The sequence below is a fragment of the Pygocentrus nattereri genome, chromosome 12, assembly GCF_015220715.1.
Source record: "Pygocentrus nattereri isolate fPygNat1 chromosome 12, fPygNat1.pri, whole genome shotgun sequence".
Lineage (NCBI taxonomy): Eukaryota > Metazoa > Chordata > Actinopteri > Characiformes > Serrasalmidae > Pygocentrus > Pygocentrus nattereri.
Window position 1 is genome coordinate 4,279,315 of NC_051222.1, and position 24,907 is coordinate 4,304,221.

At 36.6% G+C, this 24,907-nt stretch overlaps 1 protein-coding gene across 1 annotated transcript in view; it reads right to left on the bottom strand.

Moving 5' to 3' along the window:
• LOC108443648 overlaps positions 1-24,907 on the bottom strand; it is a 381,331-nt gene that overhangs the window by 12,628 nt on the left and 343,796 nt on the right. Inside the window, exons 7-15 of the mRNA XM_017724422.1 lie at positions 22,324-22,497; positions 22,032-22,205; positions 21,743-21,916; positions 21,454-21,627; positions 13,068-13,241; positions 12,775-12,948; positions 8,591-8,761; positions 7,040-7,213; positions 1,498-1,544 (exon numbers count right to left, since the gene is read on the bottom strand). Coding sequence (XP_017579911.1) covers positions 1,498-1,544; positions 7,040-7,213; positions 8,591-8,761; positions 12,775-12,948; positions 13,068-13,241; positions 21,454-21,627; positions 21,743-21,916; positions 22,032-22,205; positions 22,324-22,497 — 1,436 coding nt within the window. The remainder of the gene's footprint in view (positions 1-1,497; positions 1,545-7,039; positions 7,214-8,590; positions 8,762-12,774; positions 12,949-13,067; positions 13,242-21,453; positions 21,628-21,742; positions 21,917-22,031; positions 22,206-22,323; positions 22,498-24,907) is intronic.

Consider the following 24,907-nt stretch of genomic DNA (forward strand, 5'->3'; position numbering starts at 1 on the left):
CCAGTGCTGTCACCTAATGAGTAATCATACAGTCCTACATTAATTTCAGTTGATGTCTGTTTATTATTTTTATTTCATTATTATTGTGATTTCCTTCTCTGTGGTTAACAGTGTTTTTATTAACTGTTACATCCCACCAGCACTCACGTCATCTCGATCGTTTAGTGTGAGGTGGTCAGGAGCCGTCTTAATTCAGTCTCTTTCTCACCTGGGTCTTTTACTTTTTCAAGTTCACTGAGTGAACAGTGATGTAAGGAAATGTGCAGACGACTTTAAGAACAGCTTTACTGAAGAAGCATCAATGTTTTACAGGTAAATGAATAAAATTCTGGGTGATGATCTGCCAGAATATACAGCTCTACACTGAACTGCTCTGAGCCTCAGATCTTTACATGCCCAGTCAATGTATCTTTCCATTTGTACCACTACAGAGTGCAGAAGAAAAAATGGTTTCTCTGCTAGTAAACTTCCACCAGGTGCATGATGGGAAATACTCTCAAAGCTCTAGTTGCAGTTTTACAAATAGTGACCCTGCAAGATCCCCAGTCTTTACATCATCATAGTCAGTGACTGAAAGCTCTGTGATTGTCTTGAGTTGTGAGAGGCTGTCAGACTTTAGTCTTTTAAAGCCTGTTTAAAGTCTGTTAAAAGCCTGTTTAAAGCCTGTTTGAAGCCTGTTTAAAAGCCTGTTTAAAGCCTGCTGAAAAGCCTGTTTAAAGTCTGTTAAAAGCCTGTTTAAAGTCTGTTTAAAGTCTGTTTAAAGCCCGTTTAAAGTCTGTTAAAAGCCTGTTTAAAGCCTGTTTAAAGCCTGTTTAAACTCTGTTTAAAGCCCATTTAAAGTCTGTTAAAAGCCTGTTAAAAGCCTGTTAAAAGCCTGTTTAAAGCCTGTTTAAAATCTGTTTAAAGCCTGTTTAAAGTCTGTTGAAAGACTTTTGATCTAAGGGATCATGAGTCTCATCATAAAGAAAGGTAATTAATTTAAAATGAATCTGATTAAGAATATCTTAACATCAGAGTAATTCACTGATTAAAGTGAAACTTTCAGAGACCTGATAAATTCCTTATTCACTCTCTATAACGCCTTGTTACGCAGCGTCACGGCGCATCATTCATACACCTGATTATTATTTAAGTCCTGGAGTTTTTCTGTTCCTGTCCTTGATTTAACAGTCAGAACGGTGTGTGTGGTGAGGTTTATCATGTCCTTACCGTGTGGTCTGAACAGGAGAATCCTGTGTTTTTATCTCCTGATCTTTAAACTGGGAAATGTCCTGAATAGACTGTGAAAGTTCAGACGTCTTAAAGACGGTAGATAATAAAATATCAGCTGATGAACTTAATATATGAACTTTCTGTAACACAGACCTGTTTTCACCTCTAGATCTCTCAGAAAGGAGTTCCAGTGTTGTAGGATTATGTCATGATTTTCACAGAAACAAGTATGTGTGTGTGTGTGTGTGTGTGTGTGTGTGTGTGTGTGTGTGTGTGTGTACTTACATTTCTTCAGTCCTGGTTCGATTCTGTTTTCACCTCCATGTTCCACTCTAAACACACACACACACACACACACACACAAACACACTATTATGGCTGTGCCTATATATGTACACTGCTCAAAAAAATAAAGGGAACACTTAAACAACACAATATAACTCCAAGTACATCAAACTTCTGTGAAATCAAACTGTCCACTTAGGAAGCAACACTGATTCACAATCAATTTCACTGCTGTCGTGCAAATGGAATAGACAACAGGTGGAAATTATTGGCGATTAGCAAGACACACTCAATAAAGGAGTGGTTCTGCAGGTGGGGACCACAGACCACTTCTCAGTACCTTTCTGCTTTCTGGCTGATGTTTTGGTCACTTTTGAATATCGGAGGTGCTTTCACACTCGTGGTAGCATGAGACAGAGTCTACAACCCACACAAGTGGCTCAGGTAGTGCAGTTCATCCAGGATGGCACATCAATGCGAGCTGGGGCAAGAAGGTTTGCTGTGTCTGTCAGCGTAGTGTCCAGAGGCTGGAGGCGCTACCAAGAGACAGGACCAGTACATCAGACGTGGAGGCCGTAGGAGGGCAACAACCCAGCAGCAGGACTGCTACCTCCGTCTTTGTGCAGGGAGGAACAGGAGGAGCACTGCCAGAGCCCTGCAAAATGACCTCCAGCAGGCCACAAATGTGCATGTGTCTGCACATACGGTTAGAAACCGACTCCATGAGGACGGTATGAGGGCCCGACGTCCACAGATGGGGGTTGTGCTCACAGCCCAACACCGTGCAGGAAGCTTGGCATTTGCCAGAGAACACCAGGATTGGCAAATTCGCCACTGGCGCCCTGTGCTCTTCACAGATGAAAGCAGGTTCACACTGAGCACATGTGACAGACGTGACAAAGTCTGGAGACGCCGTTGAGAGCGTTCTGCTGCCGGCAACATCCTTCAGCATGACGTTTGAGTTTGGCAGTGGGTCAGTAATGGTGTTGGGTGACATTTCTTTGGAGGGCCGCACAGCCCTCAATGTGCTCACCAGAGGTAGCCTGACTGCCATTAGGTACCAAGATGAGATCCTCAGACCCCTTGTGAGACCATATGCTGGTGCGGTTGGCCCTGGGTTTCTCCTAATGCAGGACAATTCTAGACCTCATGTGGCTGGAGCGTGTCAGCAGTTCCTGCAAGATGAAGACATTGAAGCTATGGACTGGCCCGCCCATTCCGCAGACCTGAATCCGATTGAGTACATCTGCGACATCGTGTCTTGCTCCATCCACCAACGCCACGTTGCACCACAGACTGTCCAGGAGTTGGCGGAGTCCAGGTCTGGTAGGAGATCCCTCAGGAGACCATCCGCCACCTCATCAGGAGCATGCCCAGGCATTGTAGGGAGGTCATACAGGCACGTGGAGGCCACACACAATACTGAGCCTCATTTTGACTTGTTTTAAGGACATTATATCAAAGTTGGATCAGCCTGTAGTGTTTTTCCGCTTTAATTTTGATTTCGGTTTGATTTTGATCCTAACAATTTAGGACAATGATCCTAAATACAGCTTAAAATCCACAATGGACTACCTCTCAAGAGGCACAAGCTGAAAGTTTAGCCATGGGTTTTATAGTCCCCCAACCTAAAAGTCATGGAAAATTTATGAATAGACCCCAAAAGAGCACAGCATTTAAGATAGTCCAGGAACCTCACAGGACTAAAAGGCTTCTGCAAGAAAGAATGAGTGAAAATCCCACAAATAAGTACTTAACGACACTTAGCTGGCTACAAATATGGTTTACAAGCTGAGATACTTCCAAAGATGGTGTTATTAAACACTAAACATGCATGGTGCCAAAACTTTTGCTTCTGACCCTTTTCCTTTTTATTGTTTTAAAACTCTAAAAGTTAGAAATAAAAAACTCATCTTGTGTTGTCTTTAACTTTATGCCTTTTGGAACTCGGGGTCATCTTTTACATGCTTAGGTATTTACAGTGTCAGAAATTTTGCATGGCACTGTATTTGTACTGTCCTATGAAATATAATCTTTATATGAGCTTTATTAAATTACATTCTTTATGATGTATATTAATAATTGATTAATAAATTTGATTTCCATTGATGATTTTTGTGTGATTTTTTTGTCAGCACATTTAACTTTATACAGAACAAAGTATTCAATGAGAATATTTCATTCATTCAGATCTAGGATGTGTTGAGTGTTCCCTTTATTTTTTTGAGCAGTGTTTTTATATCCATTTCAATTGATCATTTTGGAACTTCTATTTTGAAATATTTAAAATTGTTTGATAATTGATGGTGTTTCCTGTTCTCCAGTTATATTAAAAGCTCTAAGAACAAGAAGGTATTTTCCAGTCCTCCTTGTACAAAATTGTCCAAATAAGTGTTTCTGCTTATTTAAAATGTATGTATGACATACTATTAGTATGATAACTTTAATTTTTTTTACTGTGCACAGCAGTTTTTATAAATGATGAAGATACAGCTGGCAGTCAGTTCTTAAATGGCATCTTTCTTTCTGTTTTATAAAATTTAGTTATTTGCCATACTGAGAAACTCTTTCACATGAATATAACAAATGTGTAAGATTTTATATTATTAAACTAAACATGTGATTTATACTACAGTAATACAGGCATGCAAAGGTTGGTGAAAAGTTGTGAGAAGAGTTAAGTGAGAAGATGAACTGATCTCCAAAGGGCATAAAGCATGTAACGTTCTTTTCAACTTCTTAAGCAAAATCAGTGTATTATTATAATTAAGGACTCAGACCTTAATTAGCTTGTTCATAATCACTGTTAGGAAAGGCCGGTGATGTTTATTCCAAACCTGTAAAAAACTCCTCCACAAACCATTCCCAAAAATCAGCAGCCATGGGCTCCTTTAAGTACCTGCCAAGCACAAAAATAAAAGAACTGATACCCACAAGGCAGGAGCAGGCTATGAGAAGATAGCAAATTGTTTTCAGGTAGCCATTTCATCAGGTCATAATTAAGAAATGGCATTTAACAGGAATAGCAGAGGTCAAGAAAACTTTGGTGGATTGATTTAAAGGCAAATCAAAACCCCGCTTGACTGCAAAAACTTTTAGGAACATTTAGCAGACTATGGAATCATGGCGTAATGTTCTACTGTGCAGTGACACTTCCACAAATATAACCTTCATGAAAAAAGTCATAAGAAGACAAACTTTCCTCTGTCTTTACCACAAAATTCCGTGTCAGACATTTGCAAAGGAACATCTAACCAGGATTAGCTATGTTTGGAGAAAAAAGCATCCAGAATTTCATGAAAAGAACACCTCTCCTACTGTTAAATGTGGGGGTGGGTTGATCATGCTTTGGGTTTACATTGCAGCCAGTGGTAGAAGAAACAATGGATTAAATTAAAAACAGCAAATTCTGGAAACAAGAACCAAACTGTGGAAAAAAAGCTGAAGTTGAAAAGAGGACAATGATCCTAAATACAGCTTAAAATCCACAATGGACTACCTCCCAAGAGGCACAAGCTGAAAGTTTAGCCATGGGTTTTATAGTCCCCCAACCTAAAAGTCATGGAAAATTTATGAATAGACCCCAAAAGAGCACAGCATTTAAGATAGTCCAGGAACCTCACAGGACTAAAAGGCTTTTGCAAGAAAGAATGAGTGAAAATCCCACAAATAAGTACTTAACGACACTTAGCTGGCTACAAATATGGTTTACAAGCTGAGATACTTCCAAAGATGGTGTTATTAAACACTAAACATGCATGGTGCCAAAACTTTTGCTTCTGACCCTTTTCCTTTTTATTGTTTTAAAACTCTAAAAGTTAGAAATAAAAAACTCATCTTGTGTTGTCTTTAACTTTATGCCTTTTGGAACTCGGGGTCATCTTTTACATGCTTAGGTATTTACAGTGTCAGAAATTTTGCATGGCACTGTATTTGTACTGTCCTATGAAATATAATCTTTATATGAGCTTTATTAAATTACATTCTTTATGATGTACAAGCTCACTGTCAAAGCTCTGAGGATAGTGGTTTGTTTGTGAGAGAGACCAAGACTGTTTTTCCTCTATGTTTTCCACTCTTGTGTTTTTTATACAAAGAGAGTGATTTTCCAGTCATATGGCTGAGCATATCCAGTCTTCCTCTTCTTCACTGGTGACACTGGTTTTTCTGTGAAAGCTTCTTAACTGCAGAAAATATTTGATAACAGAGAAAAATGACTCCAATTTCTGTTCTGTGTTTATCCCTTTTGTTTCCATCCATAATTTAACAAACAAACGTAGCACTGTAGTACTTGCAAACTTTTTTGAATAAACTGCAGATCCTTGGGGTTCCCCACCAAAAAAAAAGACACTAACAGCACTGCACACGTAGCCCAGTAAGCTGTAGAACAGAACATCCTAGAGGTGAATGTAAAACCTAAAAGAGGAGTTCCAGAAAGCAGCAATCAATCAAGAAGTTCACACATTTCCAGACACCTAATGAACACCTCACATGTTCAGTGGAAGAAAGGTGAATATCCAGGTTTCCTTGTATATATTTAAAAATTTTTTCCCAGCAATTAACAATATTTATCTTAATATTTATCTTATCTGAAAAATAATGTCACATTACAACATGTTTTTCTGAGCCTAAGGTGGATATAGTCAGTACTTCAAGTACTTACAAAGAGCATAATTAGTGTGTTTTATTGGAAGTACATGGCACCCAGAACAAAATACATTGTTTTTATATTTTGTGACATTTCTCAAAATTCAGCACTACAGATCTCGTTTTTTTATTTGTTCCAACTTAAATATATAACATGAAACATTATGCATACTGTGCAATTTGAGAATATCTGCATTATATTACATTTTTGCCATTTTTTACACAGATTTCCATTACATATGAAAATGCTACAAACAGAAATCAAATATCTGATGCATTTATAAAGCGACAGACCCCATTCATTATAAAGCTCTGGAGTATCAAGAGTTGAGCAAAGAAAACAGTCCCCTCACTTGCCTAGTCCTAAAGCACAGTTCTACACCAATGTTCATGATCACAGACTCCGAATCAGAATCAGAGCACACAAGCAATCCTGATTACAATAAAACCAACTATAAAACACCTTAAACGAAGCTTTATCACATACGAGAATACTAAGTTAATAATCACCCTCTGATCTAAAACTGAGATCCACGCTGATAAAGAGACTCAGAGATCATGGCCTGGTCATAGAGTGTGGCAGACACACAACGTCTTTTCTGCCTAAAGAGCAATGACTGTGTTAACACTGACCACTAATTAGACTGAGACAGTGCTGCACTTACTGACAGAATGAGCAAAATTCAATCAGATTCAAATAGTGTTTCTATACTAAAATATTACACATTTTCCTAATAAATATTACCAATAATAATAAATAATAAATAAATATTACTTCCCAACATGGAAAAGCTGCTCTGTTTTCTATGTGACTACAATGATTGCAGTGTAGGTGAGTGAAAACAGTGTAGGTGAATGAGAGCTGCTACAGATATAGCATCTCTGTTGTTCATACCTGAGAGTTCTTAGTGTGCATCGTGGATCCTCCAGTCTAGCTGAGAGCACCTTCACGCCTGACTCTCCTGGGTGATTGTAGGTCAGATCCAGTTCTTTCAGGTGCGACAGGTTTGAACTCAGAGCTGAAGCCAGAGAAGAACAGCCTTCCTCTTTGATCATACAACCAGACAATCTGCAGAAAGAGGAAAAGGAAGACAGATAATAGAATGAGAGAGGTTATTCACATTCCTATAAAACATAACAAACATGCTAAACATATGATTTCATTTCAGTTAAGCATATATTTAATATATTTAAACAACTTCTTTGGCAAAAGTGGCAGATCTCAATGTAAGAACAGCATCCAGTGTTAGGATTTTATTCCCTATGGCAAAGAAGAGTGTTTTTTGACATGCACATTCTGTGGTATCTTTTTTGGCACCTTATCTTTTTTTTATGACAAAACCATTTGATGTCCCATTTGATTAACCTTTAGAACTTTATTACCACATTGTGTGGGTATTCTCTACTGTATCTTCTCCGTTTCATTCTCAGGAACTGATTAAAACAGGCAAATATACATAACAATCTGTAGTTCTTACTCTAAATACGTACTAATCTAGCACTTATTTGCATTAAAGTGTCAGCAAATAAGCCACTTTAGATTTGGAAACTCACTGCTTATCTTAATATTGTATTCTTAATTGTAAATACACATAAAATATTGTACTTGCTTTGGTCTGGATAATGCAGATTATCAGTGATATTTTATCAATATCATAAAGGTATATTTTAGAAATTGAAGTTGTTGAGGAAAAAAAAGACATAATTAAGCATATCTAAATTCTGTTAGCAAACTTTTGTGTGAGTAGGCAAAACTCTCCTGAAAAAATACATATGGCATGTATGATTATAATGTAATCACAAAAGAAACAAAACTTGAGTGTTATTTTCAGTATTTATATTTCACTATAGCACCCAGCTCTCTAATGAAGAGCACCAGGGAAGACAATATCAAGAAAAACTTCATAGGAGCTTTAGGAATAATTACTGAGAGGAACCAAGACTCAAAAGGGGAATGCATCCTCCTCTGGGTTGCATCAGATAGAGTGGTTACAGAGACAGGGGTATAGAAAACAGAGAACAGAAAATGCAGCATGTAACCAATACTAAACCTTAAATTCATACTTTGGCTCCCTAGCACTGCAAAAACTTCTCATCATGTTTTCTGGTTAAGCCTTGTGAGTCTGTTCTAAGCAGACTGAATATCACAGCATGTGTGTGATGCAGAATGATTGTGTGTATAAAATGTGCAAATGATGACTGTTGACCTAAGGTTAGTACAGATGGTTGGCAACACATTGATGTATTTAATTGGTAAAATCATGTTTAAATGATTGCTGTCATTTAGTCTTCCTGCTGGAATTTAACTGTCTAAACTATGTGACCAGTTTATTTTTAAAATTTAAATTCAGCAGAAATCTTGTTTTATGATATAAAAAGATGTATTATTAAAGTAGTGAAAAACATAATATTTATCATTCAGGAATGTAGTGAAAGAAACACTGACATAAGTATTTCCAGTTTACAGTCTCCAGTCTTCAGTCCAGCAGAGAGCAGCTCCACTCCTGAATCCTGCAGATCGTTATTACTGAGGTCCAGTGCTTTCAGGGACTTTTCCAGTTTTAAAAGTGATCCTAGCCTTTCACATGTATTCACTCCGAGATTACACAAAGCTAGTCTGCAAACAAAAAATAAATATACAAATTTTAGAGCATTCTCAAATGATATTTAATTGGAACAGTACTCAGTTATGACATTACAGCTGTACACAAAATTGTGGGCATCCCTGGCCAAATTGATTTTCTTTTTAAAAAAGTGAAACGAAGCAAATCTTCAAATCTTCAAAGCATACAATTAAAAAAATTTTTTCTTTATATTTGATGTGGCATGTTCAGATATTTGGACAACCTACTAAGACACCACTTAGTAACAGCCCTTTTGCAGATATCAAAGCTTGCAAATGCTTTTTGTAGTGTTAGTTTTTCTTATCTTGTTTCAGAAAATTTCAAGCACACTTCCTTGCAGTATCCTTCTAGTTCTTGAAGGACAAAACAACAGAACTATGAAAATGAATGTTAAAATCCCAGTCAGTACAACTGGCTTGATAATCTGGAAACATAAAATTCATGTAACCACAACTAATAATCTCCAGTCAAGTGCATCTCACAAGAATTCTCAATGCCTTTAGGAAAGAAAAAAGAAGCTAATAATTACTGTTTCAGGACAACTTGAAAGCAGCTGGTATATTATGGTCAATATTATGTCACTTGGCATGCATGGCTGCAATAAAACAAATGATTTAACTAATGTTAGCTTTTTATCAATCTCTTTCCTCCAAAACCCACATCAATTCAAGACTCCCATCTTGACTGATTTTATGATCCACCCAAGCAAAGAAAATAGCAAATAAAATGTTATATTATGTTGTCTAAGAAGGCAAATGTGTTAACTCTACAGTTAAGTTCTTCTGAACGGTCAGCTTCCATCATTTATCCAAAACCAAAACCAAAACCTATAAGATCAAGTGACTACAAGCCCTCCCTGGGTTGATTAATGTTGCCATCATTTTCATTTCATTATTTTTTCATAGATACAGTTGCTGGTCATAAAATTAGAATGTCATGAAAAAGTTGATTTATTTCAGTAATTCCATTCAAAAAGTTAAACTTGTATATTATACTCATTCGTCACACACAGACTGATAAATTTCAAGTGTTTATTTCTTTTAATTTGATGATTATAACTGACAACTAATGAAAACCCCAAATTCAGTATCTCAGAAAATTTCAATATTACTTAAGACCAATACAAAAAAAGGATTTTTAGAAATGGTGGCCAACTGAAAAGTATGAACATGAAAAGTGTGAGCATGTACAGCACAGTTGGGGCTCCTTTTGCCTGAATTACTGCAGCAATGCAGCGTGGCATGAAGTCGATCAGTCTGTGGCACTGCTCAGGTGTTATGAGAGGCCAGGTTGCTCTGATAGTGGCCTTCAGCTCTTCTGCATTGTTGGGTCTGTCATATTGCATCATTCTCTTCACAATACCAGATAGATTTTCTATGGGGTTAAGGTCAGGCGAGTTTGCTGGCCAATTAAGAACAGGGACACTGTGGTCCTTAAACCAGGTACTGGTAGCTTTGGCACTGTGTACAGGTGCCAAGTCCTGTTGGAAAATGAAATCTGCATCTCCATAAAGTTGATCAGCAGCAAGACGCATGACATACTCTAAAACTTCCTGGTAGACGGCTGCGTTGACCTTGGACCTCAGAAAACACAGTGGACCAATACCAGCTGATAACATGGCACCCCAAACCATCACTTTACACTGGACCTCAAGCAACGTGGATTATGTGCCTCTCCTCTCTTCCTCCAAACTCTGGGACATTGATTTTCAAAGGAAATGCAAAATTTACTTTCATCAGAGAACATAACTTTGGACCACTCAGCAGCAGTCCAGTCCTTTTTGTCTTTAGCCCAGGCAAGACGCTTCTGACGCTGTCTCTTGTTCAAGAGTGGCTTGACACAAGGAATGTGACAGCTGCAACCCATATCTTGTGTACGTCTGTGCCTGGTGGTTCTTGAAGCACTGATCCCAGTCTGCAGTCCAGTCTTTGTGAATCTCCCCCACATTTTTGAATGGGTTGTGTTTCACAATCCTCTCCAGGGTGCGGTTATCCCCACTGCTTGTACAGTCTTTTCCTTCCCTTCGCCTCTCTATTAATGTGCTTGGACACAGAGCTCTGTGAACAGCCAGCCTCTTTAGCAATGACCTTTTGTGTCTTGCCCTGCTTGTGTAAGCAACCGTCAAGTCAGCAGTCTTCCCCATGATTGTGTAGCCTACAGAACTAGACTGAGACCATTTAAAGGCCTTTGCAGGCGTTTTGAGTTAGTTAGCTGATTAGAATGGTGCACCAGGTGTCTTCAATATTGAACCTTTTGATACTGAATTTGGGGTTTTCATTAGTTGTCAGTTATAATCATCAAATTAAAAGAAATAAACACTTGAAATTTATCAGTCTGTGTGTAATGAATGAGTATAATATACAAGTTTCACTTTTTGAATGAAATTCCTGAAATAAATAAACTTTTTCATGACATTCTAATTTTATGACCAGCACCTGTATTCTTATTTCTTCACTGAAAATTAAACAAAGATAAACTATTTTTGTGTACTACAAAAATTTGTGTACTACCAATATTACTGTGCTACTGAACTTCTTAGTCTGGTAGGTCACAAATGCTACACACTCCATAGCCTGTGCTGAGTTGTTCTGACTCACATAGCACTAGTAACTAAAGCAAGCAAATGGTTTGCAAATCAACAATTACTGTATTTTACTGTAATTACTGTATTTGAGTTTTTTCTTTTATTTTACTCCCATTGTTGAACCACTGGTGTGTGTGCCTGGTCTTCTATTGTAATGTACATGATCCTTTTCTGTGTGCTGAATGTGATCTGCTTAAAAAAATTAAGGTTCTAAAATATGACGTTATCTTTGAAATAAAGTTGCTCCTGTAAATGTGGGGCAGTTTTCTGTTTTTAAAGCTCATTCCAGAATTTTACAAGTCTTCCTCTCAGATTACACAAACTAGTCTGCAAAGAGAGAAATATAGATTATGTAAATGACACATTTGAAGTTTTAAAGTTCTATGTATTTCTTCATAATTCATCAGCATCAACTTACCCTCTGTTTCAGAACAACCACTAAGCAGGTGTTATTAGGATACTGGATCATCAAACAGATGGAATATACACTGTTGTTATTATAGAACTAAAAATTTAACTGGATATGTGAAGTGGATATGTGTTTAATTGTAAAAATACTTGTTTCTAATGAGCTCAATCTACCAACAAACATATTGCAATATTAAAAAAAGGTCTAAAAAACAAGAATCCTTGTCAATATATATATATGAGCACAGGGAGGCTGGATTTAAGTGCAAGCAGGCTTTAATTACGAAAAACAAACTACAGGGCTTAAACAAAGAAACACAAATCACAAACAAAATGTGAGGCAGGGAAAGAACAACTACATAAGACAAAGTCACAAGTGATGAGTGACAAATAGACCAGACAACCACTGACTAAAACAAAGGGCTAGATAAAGGTTACAACAAATGGGGAACACCTGGGAGAGGGAGGGGGCTGTGGGGTTGACACCACCTCACACTACAGGAACCATTAAATGAGTATTTTCTTTCATTTTTCCACAAATGTTAGCACCTGGATTTCACTGCACACTACTGGAACTTGGTTCTATTGTTAGAACAAACACTAAAAGTGTGTATGAACAAAATAAATGTTATACAGGGAAGAACCCCATCCCCAGTGTTAGGTATGGAGGAGAGTCTATGTTGTTTAGGGACATTGGTTAGGATGGCTACACGGCATAATGGACTCGAAGGAGTACCAAGAGAATTTAAATGAAAAGCTGTCAGTCTCCTCTAAAAAGCTAAAACTTTGCCATGGTTGGATCTGCCAGATGGGACAATGATCCAAAACATACATCCATATCCACAAATTAATAGTTCAATGACCACATAATTAAGCTTTTGTCATGGCCATCATGGACCCTGACCAAAATTCCCTTTTTTGTTTCAGTTTCAGTACTGAGGAGAAGATATTTTGTTCCATGTTCTCATCGCTATAGATTATATAAGCAATTTTAAGAAATCTAGGAATACTGACCTTAGTATTTGCAGTTTGCAGTGTGAACTCTTCAGTCCAACAGAGAGATTCGCCACTCCTGAGTCATACAGGTCATTGTTACTGAGGTTTAGTTCTTTGAGGCAGGAGGTTTCAGTTTGTAAAACTGAGTTCAGAGTGTCACAGGACTGTGCGCTGAGTTTACACACAACAAGTCTGCAAAAGAAGAATAAAAGCAACAAAGTACATTAAATAAAATTTCTTACACATTGGCTGCATATTTTCATTGTGCTGGTGTGGAATTGCAAAATGCCATGAAATTTTGGAATTCTGACCTGACTATCTCCAGTTTGCAGTGTGAACTCTTCAGTCCAACAGAGAGATTCCTCACTCCTGCATCCTGCAGGTCATTATTACTGAGGTCCAGTTCTTTCAGGCAGGAGGTTTCTGTTTGTAAAACTGACTGCAGAGTATTACAGGACTGTGTGCTGAGTTTACACACAGCAAGTCTGGAAAAGAAAAGTAACATATAGTACATTCGGTAACACTTTACATTAAGTATCGACTAACTAACATGAAGTAATGCATTAGTTAACATGAAGTAATGCTTTAGTTAACATTAAGTAACATGAAGTAATGCATTATTTAAACATGAAGTAATGCATTAGTTAATATGAAGTAATGCATTAGTTAACATGAAGTAATGCATTAGTTAATATGAAGTAATGCATTAGGTAACATGAAGTAATGCATTAGTTAACATGAAGTAATGCATTAGTTAACATGAAGTAATGCATTAGTTAAGAGAGTTAAAGACTTTTACTTCTACTTAACAGTGTTTGCTTAATTCCATTTCAGTTTAACATTACCAATCCTTTATAAGGACTTGTTTAGTGAATGTAGAAGGCATAACATTAAAAAGTACTACTAAATTAGTAAAGCACTTTAGGTAGTTTAATGATGTAATTTGAAAGCATTACACAAAGTTAAAACAATAAACAATATTTACGTTTGCATTACTACCTAGAAGGAACAGAATAAACAGTAGAATTACCAAACGGTTTTTACTGTTCAACTTTGGCCTTTTAACATGTTTTCTGATATTTAACAGAAGCCTGCAAAGAACCCTGCATTGAAAATACTTCAAAACACCTTTAAATGTTGTCCTGTATATATAAAATTCTGCTCACAGTATCTCAACAAACAAAACTGTCGAAATTTACTCTGAATTACCTGCTGCAACTGTGAAGGGTTTCCCTGAGTTTTAGAAAGCAGCACAAACAAATTACTGTCAAATAACTACCCAGTATAAACAAAAAAGGGTAGGATTATAAAAATGAAGCCTTTTTTATTACTTAGCTTTGACCTGTGACCATGTTTTCGGTCATTAAACAGAACGCTTCAATTTACATATTTTTCAATACACCTTTAAAATAAAGCATTTTTGCACTCTATATACAAAATAATGTTCACAGAACACAAAAATATCTAAATTAACTTAAAATTAAATGCTGCAACTGAAAAAGGTTTCTCTACGCAGCACATCCACGTAATAGGTCAGCCTACTTCTTCTGAATAGGAAGCAACTTCCCCTCAACTTTCATATTTGAAATTTTCTCAGCAATGCTTTTGTCCGAAGCTATTACATCTTGGCACTTTTTAGCGAAGTCTAACAACTTCTCCTTTTTTCCACGATCATCATTGAGCTGGCGGTATGTCTCTGGTGCGGCAAGGGATAGCTCTGCAATAGAAGCAGTCTGGGCAATTGTGTTGCGGTCTACCCCGTACTTCTGGAATGACTTAGCCATTGTGTTTCCTTTCATATATATGGCCAGCACTTTTTCATATCTTCAGATCACCTCAGCAGGGACACAAACTATACAAAAGAAAAGACAAGAGACACTGACATGAGTTTTAAGAAAAAAAAAATGTCATCCTAAAAAATATTTATGTTAACTTTTATGTTATATAGATTACTACCACTGCATTACTTGCATTAAATGGTACCTCCATGTATTTTCTATTCAATAAAAATCAGTCACTCTACCCCATTGCCCCCACTTTATAACCTTTAGTTCATGCCTAGCATAAGGCATGGTCCCAATAGGTTCATATTTCTGTGCTCCAGAGACCCTGTGTTCTATTGACAATTCTTCTCTACTAGACAAGCTGTATTTAGGCATTTATATCAGGAATGGGATCAGCGTAAAGCAGATGAATCCTTTCATTAGAAAGGGTGTTATAAACACACAGTGAGAGACACAGTGTAGTGTTATGCTTTACAGTTAGCAAGGTGTTCTTTTCATGAAATGCAGTTTCACTTTTTTCTTCCAAATGTACCTATGAACTCACAATTGTTAGATTAATATGTCAGGAACTAAGTCATTAGTGTAGGTGAATACATATACCACGTTGGAAGATGGGCCCTTTCTTCTCCTTCTTGCGCTTCATCTTTTCTTTTTTCCCTTTTATTTTTTCCCGTGTTTTCTTCTTTTTCTTTTCAAATGAGGAATCAGTACTGTCAGAATCAACAAAGGAATCTGAAGAATCAAATGAGCTGAAATCTATGACGATTGATTTTTTTCTTCCGTTTAACTCCACCCTCCTCTTTTTCTTCTTCAGCCTTGTTGGCTACAACAACAACAACAACAAACTACTAAACAAAATTGAACACTTTAACATTTTCATCTCATATAATAAGAACCTTAAATTTTCAACAAATCTTAGTCTACCTTCTGCAGACAGGAATGTCAGGAAGTGTAGACAGACTGTAATTCCACAGTGCTGTACCTACAGTGTTTACTGTTATTTTATGTATTTTTTTCCTCTTTACTAAACAGTCTTGTCTTTTCTGTATCACAATTTCTGTATCACAATGAATGTGAATCTTGTCTAATCTCCTATTAGTCCCCACATACATTGTGCACTGTTGAAATGGATATGCGGCTTACAGTAAAAGTGCAGCCCTGTGCATTTTCAATCACTCTCTTGAAAACCAGCCATCAGAAAGACACATACACAGTTACAGACATACTGACAATGTGACTTGTTAGTCTTGTGTCTTGTTAGTCATCAATGACACGCCATTCTGATTACACTGTCATGTTTCATGACATAAATCCTTTTGGCACATGACCTAAGGATCTTAACCACCATCTTAACCATATATATATATATATATATATATATATATATATATATATATATATATATAAAATCAGGGGTACCTGTGAATTTTGACAAAAACTTACCTTGAGTTAATTGTGTCCTCAGAAAATCACGTTCTTCCTCTAGATCTTTAATCTTTTCCTGCTGTGATGCTACCTTCAGCTTCAGTAACTCCACCTCAGATTTGGCTTTAGCTAGAGCAATTTGAGCTGTGGGGGACTGTGAATCACCTAAGAAAAAAGTATAAAGCTCAATATTATCATACACCACTATAATCTGTACATAAACACAACATGTTTTGTGTTTGCAGTTTCTAGTATTTTAGACAGATAGTTAAATAGCAACCATTCAGAAAAAAAATTACCAGGGTTACAGATTTTTAGGAGAGATAAACATAACGCTGAAACTTAAGGTATTACAGCTAACTAAGGCCAACAGTATTTTCTAATCATTACTTAAAATGGTGGTCACCAGTTACTGGCTTGTGTTAAAATACATTTTTTTTATGTTTTTACAAGTTTTTTTATGTAATAACACCTAAACAAGGAACGCTGTCGTTATCACTAAATAAAGCAGACAAAATAGACATCCTAACACTATATAGCTGGTGCTTAGACAAGTCAAACAGTCAAACTGGAAAGTTCGATTCCTTTTACTGAACCGGTTCTTTTGAACGTATGAATCAATCATCTGATTCAATCCATTTTATAATTTCATGTAATGATTTTTGTAACGATCACTTTTATATTTCACATTTATTATACTATTATACGTGTTTTTAAGAGGATTACATTGGACATAGACGTTGTACTAAAATGCTTGACTCGTTCGAAAGCCTGAAGCGCCTCCAATGAATCGAACCTCCCATCACAGCACGTTTAGCTTCGACGTTTAACCATCTTACCTCTGCCGGCTGCACTGGTGTTATCATGTGTGGTTTCACATTTACTGCCTGAATCTTCGCGTTTCTCTTGCTGCTTGGTCCGTCTACGAGAAACTTTCATGGTAATTTGGAACAGGGAACTCTCTTACCTTCCTAACGAAACCTAAACAAACACTTCATATGGTCGCGCACATGACGCAGACCCAGTATCACCTGTGATTAGCTAGTGAAGATGACTGGATTAAACTGACTGGCTGAACGAAAGCGGAAATTTTACACTTCCGTATAGGTAGTCTAGGCGAAAATATTCCAGTAAGAAGATCTCCGCAATGGCACTCAGGGCAAAAATCCTTAGGTTAATTAATGGGGTTAAAACCAGAAGGTCTACACTGAAACTAATCAAATGGCTCATGAAGGAAAAATTACTCATGGCCAAAAGTAGATGCAATAAGTGCAGCAGACCTATGACAATGGTTCCACATTCTCATAAAAAGGACAAATTTGCATGGTAAGTAATTCATCATGATAATTTTATTTTGTTTTATATCTATTATGTTAAAAATAAAATAATATATTTTTTACAACATTTCTTCAGGATCTGCAACAGACAGCCACACAAAGGGAAGCCATGCACCAAATCCATTAGCTCAGGATCCTTATTCGAAAGATCCAGAGTCAGTTTGGTGTCCTGGATGAAATTCATATATAGGTATTTCATATATTAAACATGTTTATCAATAGCAATATATGCATATGCATATATATGTCTGGCACTGTACCTTCATTCTAGAAACCTGTACTGTGTACAGTTATTACACTTCCCTTCATGCAGTGGTTTATTTTACAATTATAATATTTTGTCATTCACATTTTTTCTTGGTGAAAATTTAGCCAATGCAATGATTTATTTGTCATTTGATTGTTATATAATATAGTTATTTTGTCTCAGATTCGCCCAGGGTCTACGGCTAAGACAGGTCGACATGATCAGTGATGGCATAGCTGGCAGTTCAAGAACACTCTCTAGGATGGCTAAGTGTTTACGCAATGTGTGCAAAAATTCCTTCATTAGAGACAAAGGACAGCGTATTGGTGGTCGAACTGAGTTTACTGTAATTGATGAGAGCCACTTCCGACATAAACGCAAGGTAAAAATGATGGATCCCCATGTCCATATTTTTTCAACAATTCATAAATACTTTAAAGTTATTATTTCTCAAAATATTATTAAAGGTGTATTACTACACTAGTAAACTACAGTTATCATCTCCTGGTTATAGAGTGCTCTGGGATAACTCTTAATCCCTTGTCATAGGTACATTTTGAAATGTTTAAAAAATATATAAAATATTAGTTTGTACAGTTTTGATATTTGTTAAATTGTATACATATACAGTACCAGCCAAAAGTTTGGACATACCTTCTAATTCATTTGAACACATTTGACTGGTACTGTAGATGTACTTTGTGGCCTATCTTATTCACGGCATACATTTGGCAACCATTTTTACCCTGTTCTACAATGATCAGGACCACCACAGAGCAGGTGTTATGTGGGAGGTGGATTCTCAAGACTGCAGTAACACTGACATGATGGCTTTGTGTTAGTGTGTGTTGATGATGCTGGAGTTAGTAAACATTGTGTCCACTCTCTGTTTACTCTATAAGACACTCCTACTAACACTGACACACTGAGACACTACATTAGTACACCTTTTACTCCCTACCTGCTGCGCTGTCCACCTTGTAGGTGTAAAGTCGGAGACAATAGTTCATCTGCTGCGGCACAGTTTGTGTTCCTTCATCAGTGGTCACAGGGCACTGCCCACAGGACGCTGTTGACTGTACAGTTTTGGTTGGTCGACGATTCTCAGTCCAGCAGTGACCCTGAGGTGTTTATAAACTCCAGCAGCACTGCTGTATCTGATCTCACACCAGCACAACACACACTAACACATCGCCACCACGTCAGTGTCACTGCAGTGCTCGGAATCATGCATATAATACCTGCTCTGTGGTGGTCCTCTGGTGATCCTGGCCTTTTGGCAGTCATGGATAGGTCTGCCCACAGCTCGGGAAACGTGTGCTCACTGCCCCCTACTATATTTGTTTTTACTAGAGTGTGTTTATGTGGGTGTTTCACTGCACATATAGGTTGCTGAGGACAAATTCCTCTGCAAAAATTACACAATTGGTAAACGATTCTAAATTCTTTGAAAAGGGGTTAACACTATTCAGTGAATCAGATGGACTACAGTGCAGCTACAGTACCAGTCTCAGGATTTAGACACTCACATATCATTTAACTGAATGTCCAACTAAACAGTCCAAAGTTTTGACTGATACTGTAGAACACATGAATTATTATCATTGACTCTTATTATTTGGCTACCATGATGTTGATTTAGGCTAAAACAATGCATTAACAGAATGTAAAACAAATTATTTTTCTGTCATACCATTTGAGTTTTCTCAAGATTTTATTACTAATCACTAAATATTTTTGCATGATATATTCTTCAAATGGTAGATAATGTAGTTTCAGTGATAGTGTTTCTTTTGTTGTTCTATTTACAGTATGGGCGAGGTAGAGCTGGCCAAACATGGAGGAGAAAGAAATGGGTGTTTGGAATATTAGGAGTTTGCGGTCAAACTCGCAGACCGGTTTTGCGGCTTGTGGAACATAGGTCAAGACGTGCTCTTCTTCCCCTGGTGCGACGCCATGTGCGCCAAGGAAGTACCATCATTAGTGATGAATGGAGAGCATACAGAGGTGCCCTTTCAGATATGGGATACATCCACCTCACTGTCAATCACAGCAGGAACTTTGTCAACTCTCATACTGCTGCTCACACACAACACTTAGAAAGAGCATGGTCCTCATACAAAGGACATGTATGGAGACTGAGGGGAAATCGAACAGAAAGTATTTTAATTGAACATCTTAAGCTAATAGAGTGGACTTACTGGTTGGGAAAATGTCACAGAGATGGTCCTCTGGGCAGGCTGCTGAAGGATATTCGCAAGCTGTTTTCTGTTTAGTGTACCTTTACAATTCGATTTTAACAGCCAATTAGAAATAACATGTTTACTAGGGCTGAAAGATTAACCAGTTCAGCCCTTATTGTTTACCATGTATATTTGGGTATAGATCAACTTTCAGTACAGCAGTAACACTGTCATGGTGAATATGGTTTTGATTAGGTTTTATCAGTGATCCACTAGCTGACAATATCTAGACAGGAGCAACTTGGTAGTAACTAAGCAGCAGTATCAAAATAAAATAGACTATACATCGAAAAGATGACCTACAGTTTATTACTGTACACCAACAAGCCAAGCTGCAGGGCAGGGGTTTCTAATAAAATTTGAATGATGGTTCTGATATCAATAAACTGTTAAAATACTGTTTTATTACTAGCATTGATATATCTCTATCTGAAATATTATATTGTGTAAGTGTTTATAATTAAGTAGTCTGAAATTGTTTATTCAGATTGTATTTGTGTAATGTTAAATGAATAAAAATGTTCTTGATACAATAAACACAACCACTGTTATGCTGTGAATAAACAAAAAAAACATATTATGTTGTTTGGTCACACATTTGCCTTACTTTTTAAAAAGGTATACCTTCCATTACTGTTTTACGATCACTAACACAATACTGGTTTACACTTTACATCAGGTATGTTTGATTCATTGAACTAGTCCTTATAAAGGATTGGTAATGTTTAACAGATGTTAGTAATGCTTTACAAAGGCATGATTGGTTTACACTTTACATCAGGTATGTCTGATTCATTGAACAAGTCCTTATAAAGGATTGGTAATGTTTAACAGATGTTAGTAATGCTTTACAAAGGCATGATTGGTTTTTATTAAGTTTGAGGGTGTTTTTTATGAAATGTATGTGTATACACTCATTGCTTATATTTGCAATTGTAAATATAGGAGGACTTACAAAAAAAAGTCACATTTGCATTCACGCATATGCATCATGAAATAAAGCTAAAAGAAGAGAGGTTGAAGGTATGTAAATAATTTCATCAAGCTGCCTCATCCAGGCCTGATCGTTATGCGAGAATGGTACGTATGATTCCTTCTTGAATACACACATAAGAATATGTTACAGGTTAAATTATATTGTATATATTATTGAGCTTTAATACAGGGCCAAAGATGAACCATCAAAAACAAGCAACTAAACATTATTGACTGAAATGGAATTAAGCAAACAGTGTTAAGTAGAAGTAAAAGTGTTTAACTCTCTTAACTAATGCATTACTTCATGTTAACTAATGCATTACTTCATGTTAACTAATGCATTACTTCATATTACCTAATGCATTACTTCATATTAACTAATGCATTACTTCATATTAACTAATGCATTACTTCATGTTAACTAATGCATTACTTCATGTTAACTAATGCATTACTTCATATTAACTAATGCATTACTTCATGTTTAAATAATGCATTACTTCATGTTAACTAATGCATTACTTCATGTTATTTCATGTTAACTAAAGCATTACTTCATGTTAACTAATGCATTACTTCATGTTAGTTAGTCGATACTTAATGTAAAGTGTTACCGTACATTCAATAAAAATAATTATAAATTGGTTGCTTTTTTCAATGTCATGTCATTTTGGAATTCTGACCTGAGTATCTCCAGTTTGCAGTGTGAACTCTTCAGTCCAACAGAGAGATTCCTCACTCCTGCATCCTGCAGGTCATTATTACTGAGGTCTAGTTCTTTCAGGCAGGAGGATTCTGTTTGTAAAACTGACTTCAGAGTGTCACAGGACTGTGCGCTGAGTTTACATACAGCAAGTCTGGAAAAGAAAAGTAACATATAGTACATTCAATAAAAATAATTATAAATTGGTTGTTTTTTTCCATAGTGCTGGTATAGAATTGTAAAATCTTATGAAATTTTTAAATTCTGACCTTATTATCTCCAATTTACAGTGTGAACCCTTCAGTCCAACAGAGAGGTTCTTCAGTCCTGCATCCTGCAGGTCATTATTGCTGAGGTCTAGTTCTTTCAGGCAGGAGGTTTCTGTTTGTAAAACTGACTGCAGAGTGTTACAGGACTGTGCGCTGAGTTTACACACAGCAAGTCTGGAAAAGAAAAGTAACATATAGTACATTCAATAAAAATAATTATAAATTGGTTGTTTTTTTCCATAGTGCTGGTATAGAATTGTAAAATCTTATGAAATTTTTAAATTCTGACCTTATTATCTCCAATTTACAGTGTGAACTCTTCAGTGCAACAGAGAGGTTCTTCAGTCCTGCATCCTGCAGGTCATTATTACTGAGGTCTAGTTCTTTCAGGCAGGAGGTTTCTGTTTGTAAAACTGACTGCAGAGTGTCACAGGACTGTGCGCTGAGTTTACACATAGCAAGTCTGGAAAAGAAAAGTAAAAGCAACATATAGTACATTGAATAAGAATACATATATATTTGTTGCATAATGCCACAGTGTTGGTATGTTATGAAATCTTATGAAATTTTGTAATTCTGACCTGATTATCTCCAATTTACAGTGTGAACTCTTGAGTCCAGAAGAGAGCTGTTCCACTCCTGCATCCTGCAGGTCATTTTTACTGAGGTCCAGCTCTTTTACAGAGGAATTTTCTGTTTTTAGACCTGTACTCAAAATTTCAAGGCACAGTGCAGTGAGGCTACAGCCAGCAAATCTACAGGTGAGGAAGAAAGTCAGTAAAATATATAAAGATTCTCAGTGTTTGCATTTTAAATTATTTGAAAAAAAAATAATAATATCAATACTGACATTGTAATTTTTGATACTATCTTTTAGTCTTGCACTCCACTGACACAGCAATGTGGAGACACATTACCTTCGTTCCTCCTGTGTTTTCTCCCACTTGCTTAATTAATAGTCATTAATTGTTAACAAGCTTCCTTAGAATTAAAGTAGGGATTTCTCAGAGCAAGAAATCACAGACCATTTTTTGCTTGATAATTTAAAAAATGAACTTTAGCATTCCCTGTTGAGGTTTACAATGATATTGTACTTTAATATATGTACTTTGTTAACAACTGTGTTTTTAAGAAGAATATTAACTAATTATCATTTAAAACAAGCAAGTAGTGATTTATGATATGACTAAAATCAGTCTGATGGCCATACAACCCCATTTCCAAAAATGTTAGGAGGCTGTGCAAAATATAAACAGAAATACAATATAATCATGTACAATTAATTGAAACTGTATATTTAATTTAAATGACAACATATCAAATGTTGAAACAAATCAATTTCAGCGTTTTTTGAAAAATATATACCAATTTTGAATTTGATGCCTGCAACACATTTCAAAAAAGTTGGAACAGGGGCTTGTTTACCATTGTGATGCATCACCTCTTCGTTTACCTATACACTGTAAGCACTTTGGAACTGAGACCTTTTACAGTAATTTTGAAAGTTAAACATTTTCCCATTCTTGCTTGATATGAGATTTCATCTGCTCAATACTGCTCAAAAAGGGCAGGGGTGTCAATCTCAACCACTAAGGACATACTAAATAATCTCAACAAATATCAAAAATTTTTAAAAACGTTTTTCATTTTTAATTAATGTTGCACTGTAACTTATAATAGACCTTGAAATATTACATGAATACTTGTAATTTCCCATTTCTTTAAATGTCACCAGAAGCTCAGTCTTTCAAACTAACCTTTGCTTAAACTCTGTGGATGTCGTTTGCAGGCCCGCCTGCCCCCGTGGATGTTGTAGCAGGCCCTGTGTTTGCCCTTTGTGTTGGCAGGTCTTTGTTTGATGTATGTTTGTCTGAATCGTTATCTGCTGTGTTGGTGATTCTGGTTTATGTTATGTCTGCCCCCCGCTCTATCCGTGTTGGCCATCTGACTTTGGACCGTCTTGACCATGACCCTGGATTTGCCCTTAATAAATCTCGCTTATCTCCGCATATGTGTCCGCCTCCTTGCTCCACGTTACACTTCTTGTCCGAATGTTTCCGTTGCACCTTAAATGGTGCCTAAAGTGCCACTATTTCAGGTGGAACAGGACAATTCTAATGAGAAGCTGAATTCAGCTTCGCAACTTTTTAGTGTTTGACAGGTTCTCCTTTCAGACTAAATGCATCCGAAAACCAATTGGAGTGATAAATGCTAAAATGATAAAATGATAAATGATAAAAGTCCATTTGTCTAAAAATTATCGATGTTCATCTTAGATCTTTCTCTTTGCCATTTCGTTAGCTACTAGCTTGGCAATGCTTGTTAGCTTTGCTGTGGCAACCAGCCGTCTACGCCGATCTTCAGGATTAAAGGGTGAACAGTTATACATTAATTCCATTGTTTAAGGCCATTTATAGTTAAAACTGTGATCAGCAGAGCTTTATTTTACTGCTAAGGAGGATTATTTTTTTTTTCCTAAAAAAACCTTTACCTACTTTAAATGTGTAATTCTGCTGTCCTGCTCAACAGGACAATAAGAGCCGCATGTAACCAATCCCCGTTTTAAATGAACAATGGGAGTTGGCTCCCATCCAGTAGCCATTTTCTTTCTCTCTTTTTCGTAACGCAATAGTCACAATGCAGAACGTCATGGTGATCCTCTCTGTGGTGCACCCGTATGAACCCTGTTATTTTTAAGCTCAAATGATGTGGCATACATGATTTTTAATAAGAATTTCAAATTATTCATCTTTAGAACATGGAACATTTTTCCTTTTCAACTCAGTCCATCTTAAATAAGCTTGAGCCCAGAGAAGGTGGCATTTATGGGTCCTGATTTCTTCTTTGCATAGTAGAATTTTAACTTACATTGGCTGAAGCAACAAACTGTGTTTACAATGGCTTTTGGAAGCTTTCTTGAGCCCATGCAGTGATTTCTACTACAAATCATGTCTGTTTTTAATACAGCACCACCTGAGGGCCCGACGATCACTGTGACCCAATATTGGCTTCCGGCCTTGTTCCTCACACACTGAGATTTCACTGGATTCTCTGAATCTTTTAATGATATTATGTACAGTGGATGATGAAATCTCCAAGATGTTATTGTTATAGTTGTTATTCTTGCACTGTTGTACTATTTGCCCACTCAGTGGTGAATGCCTC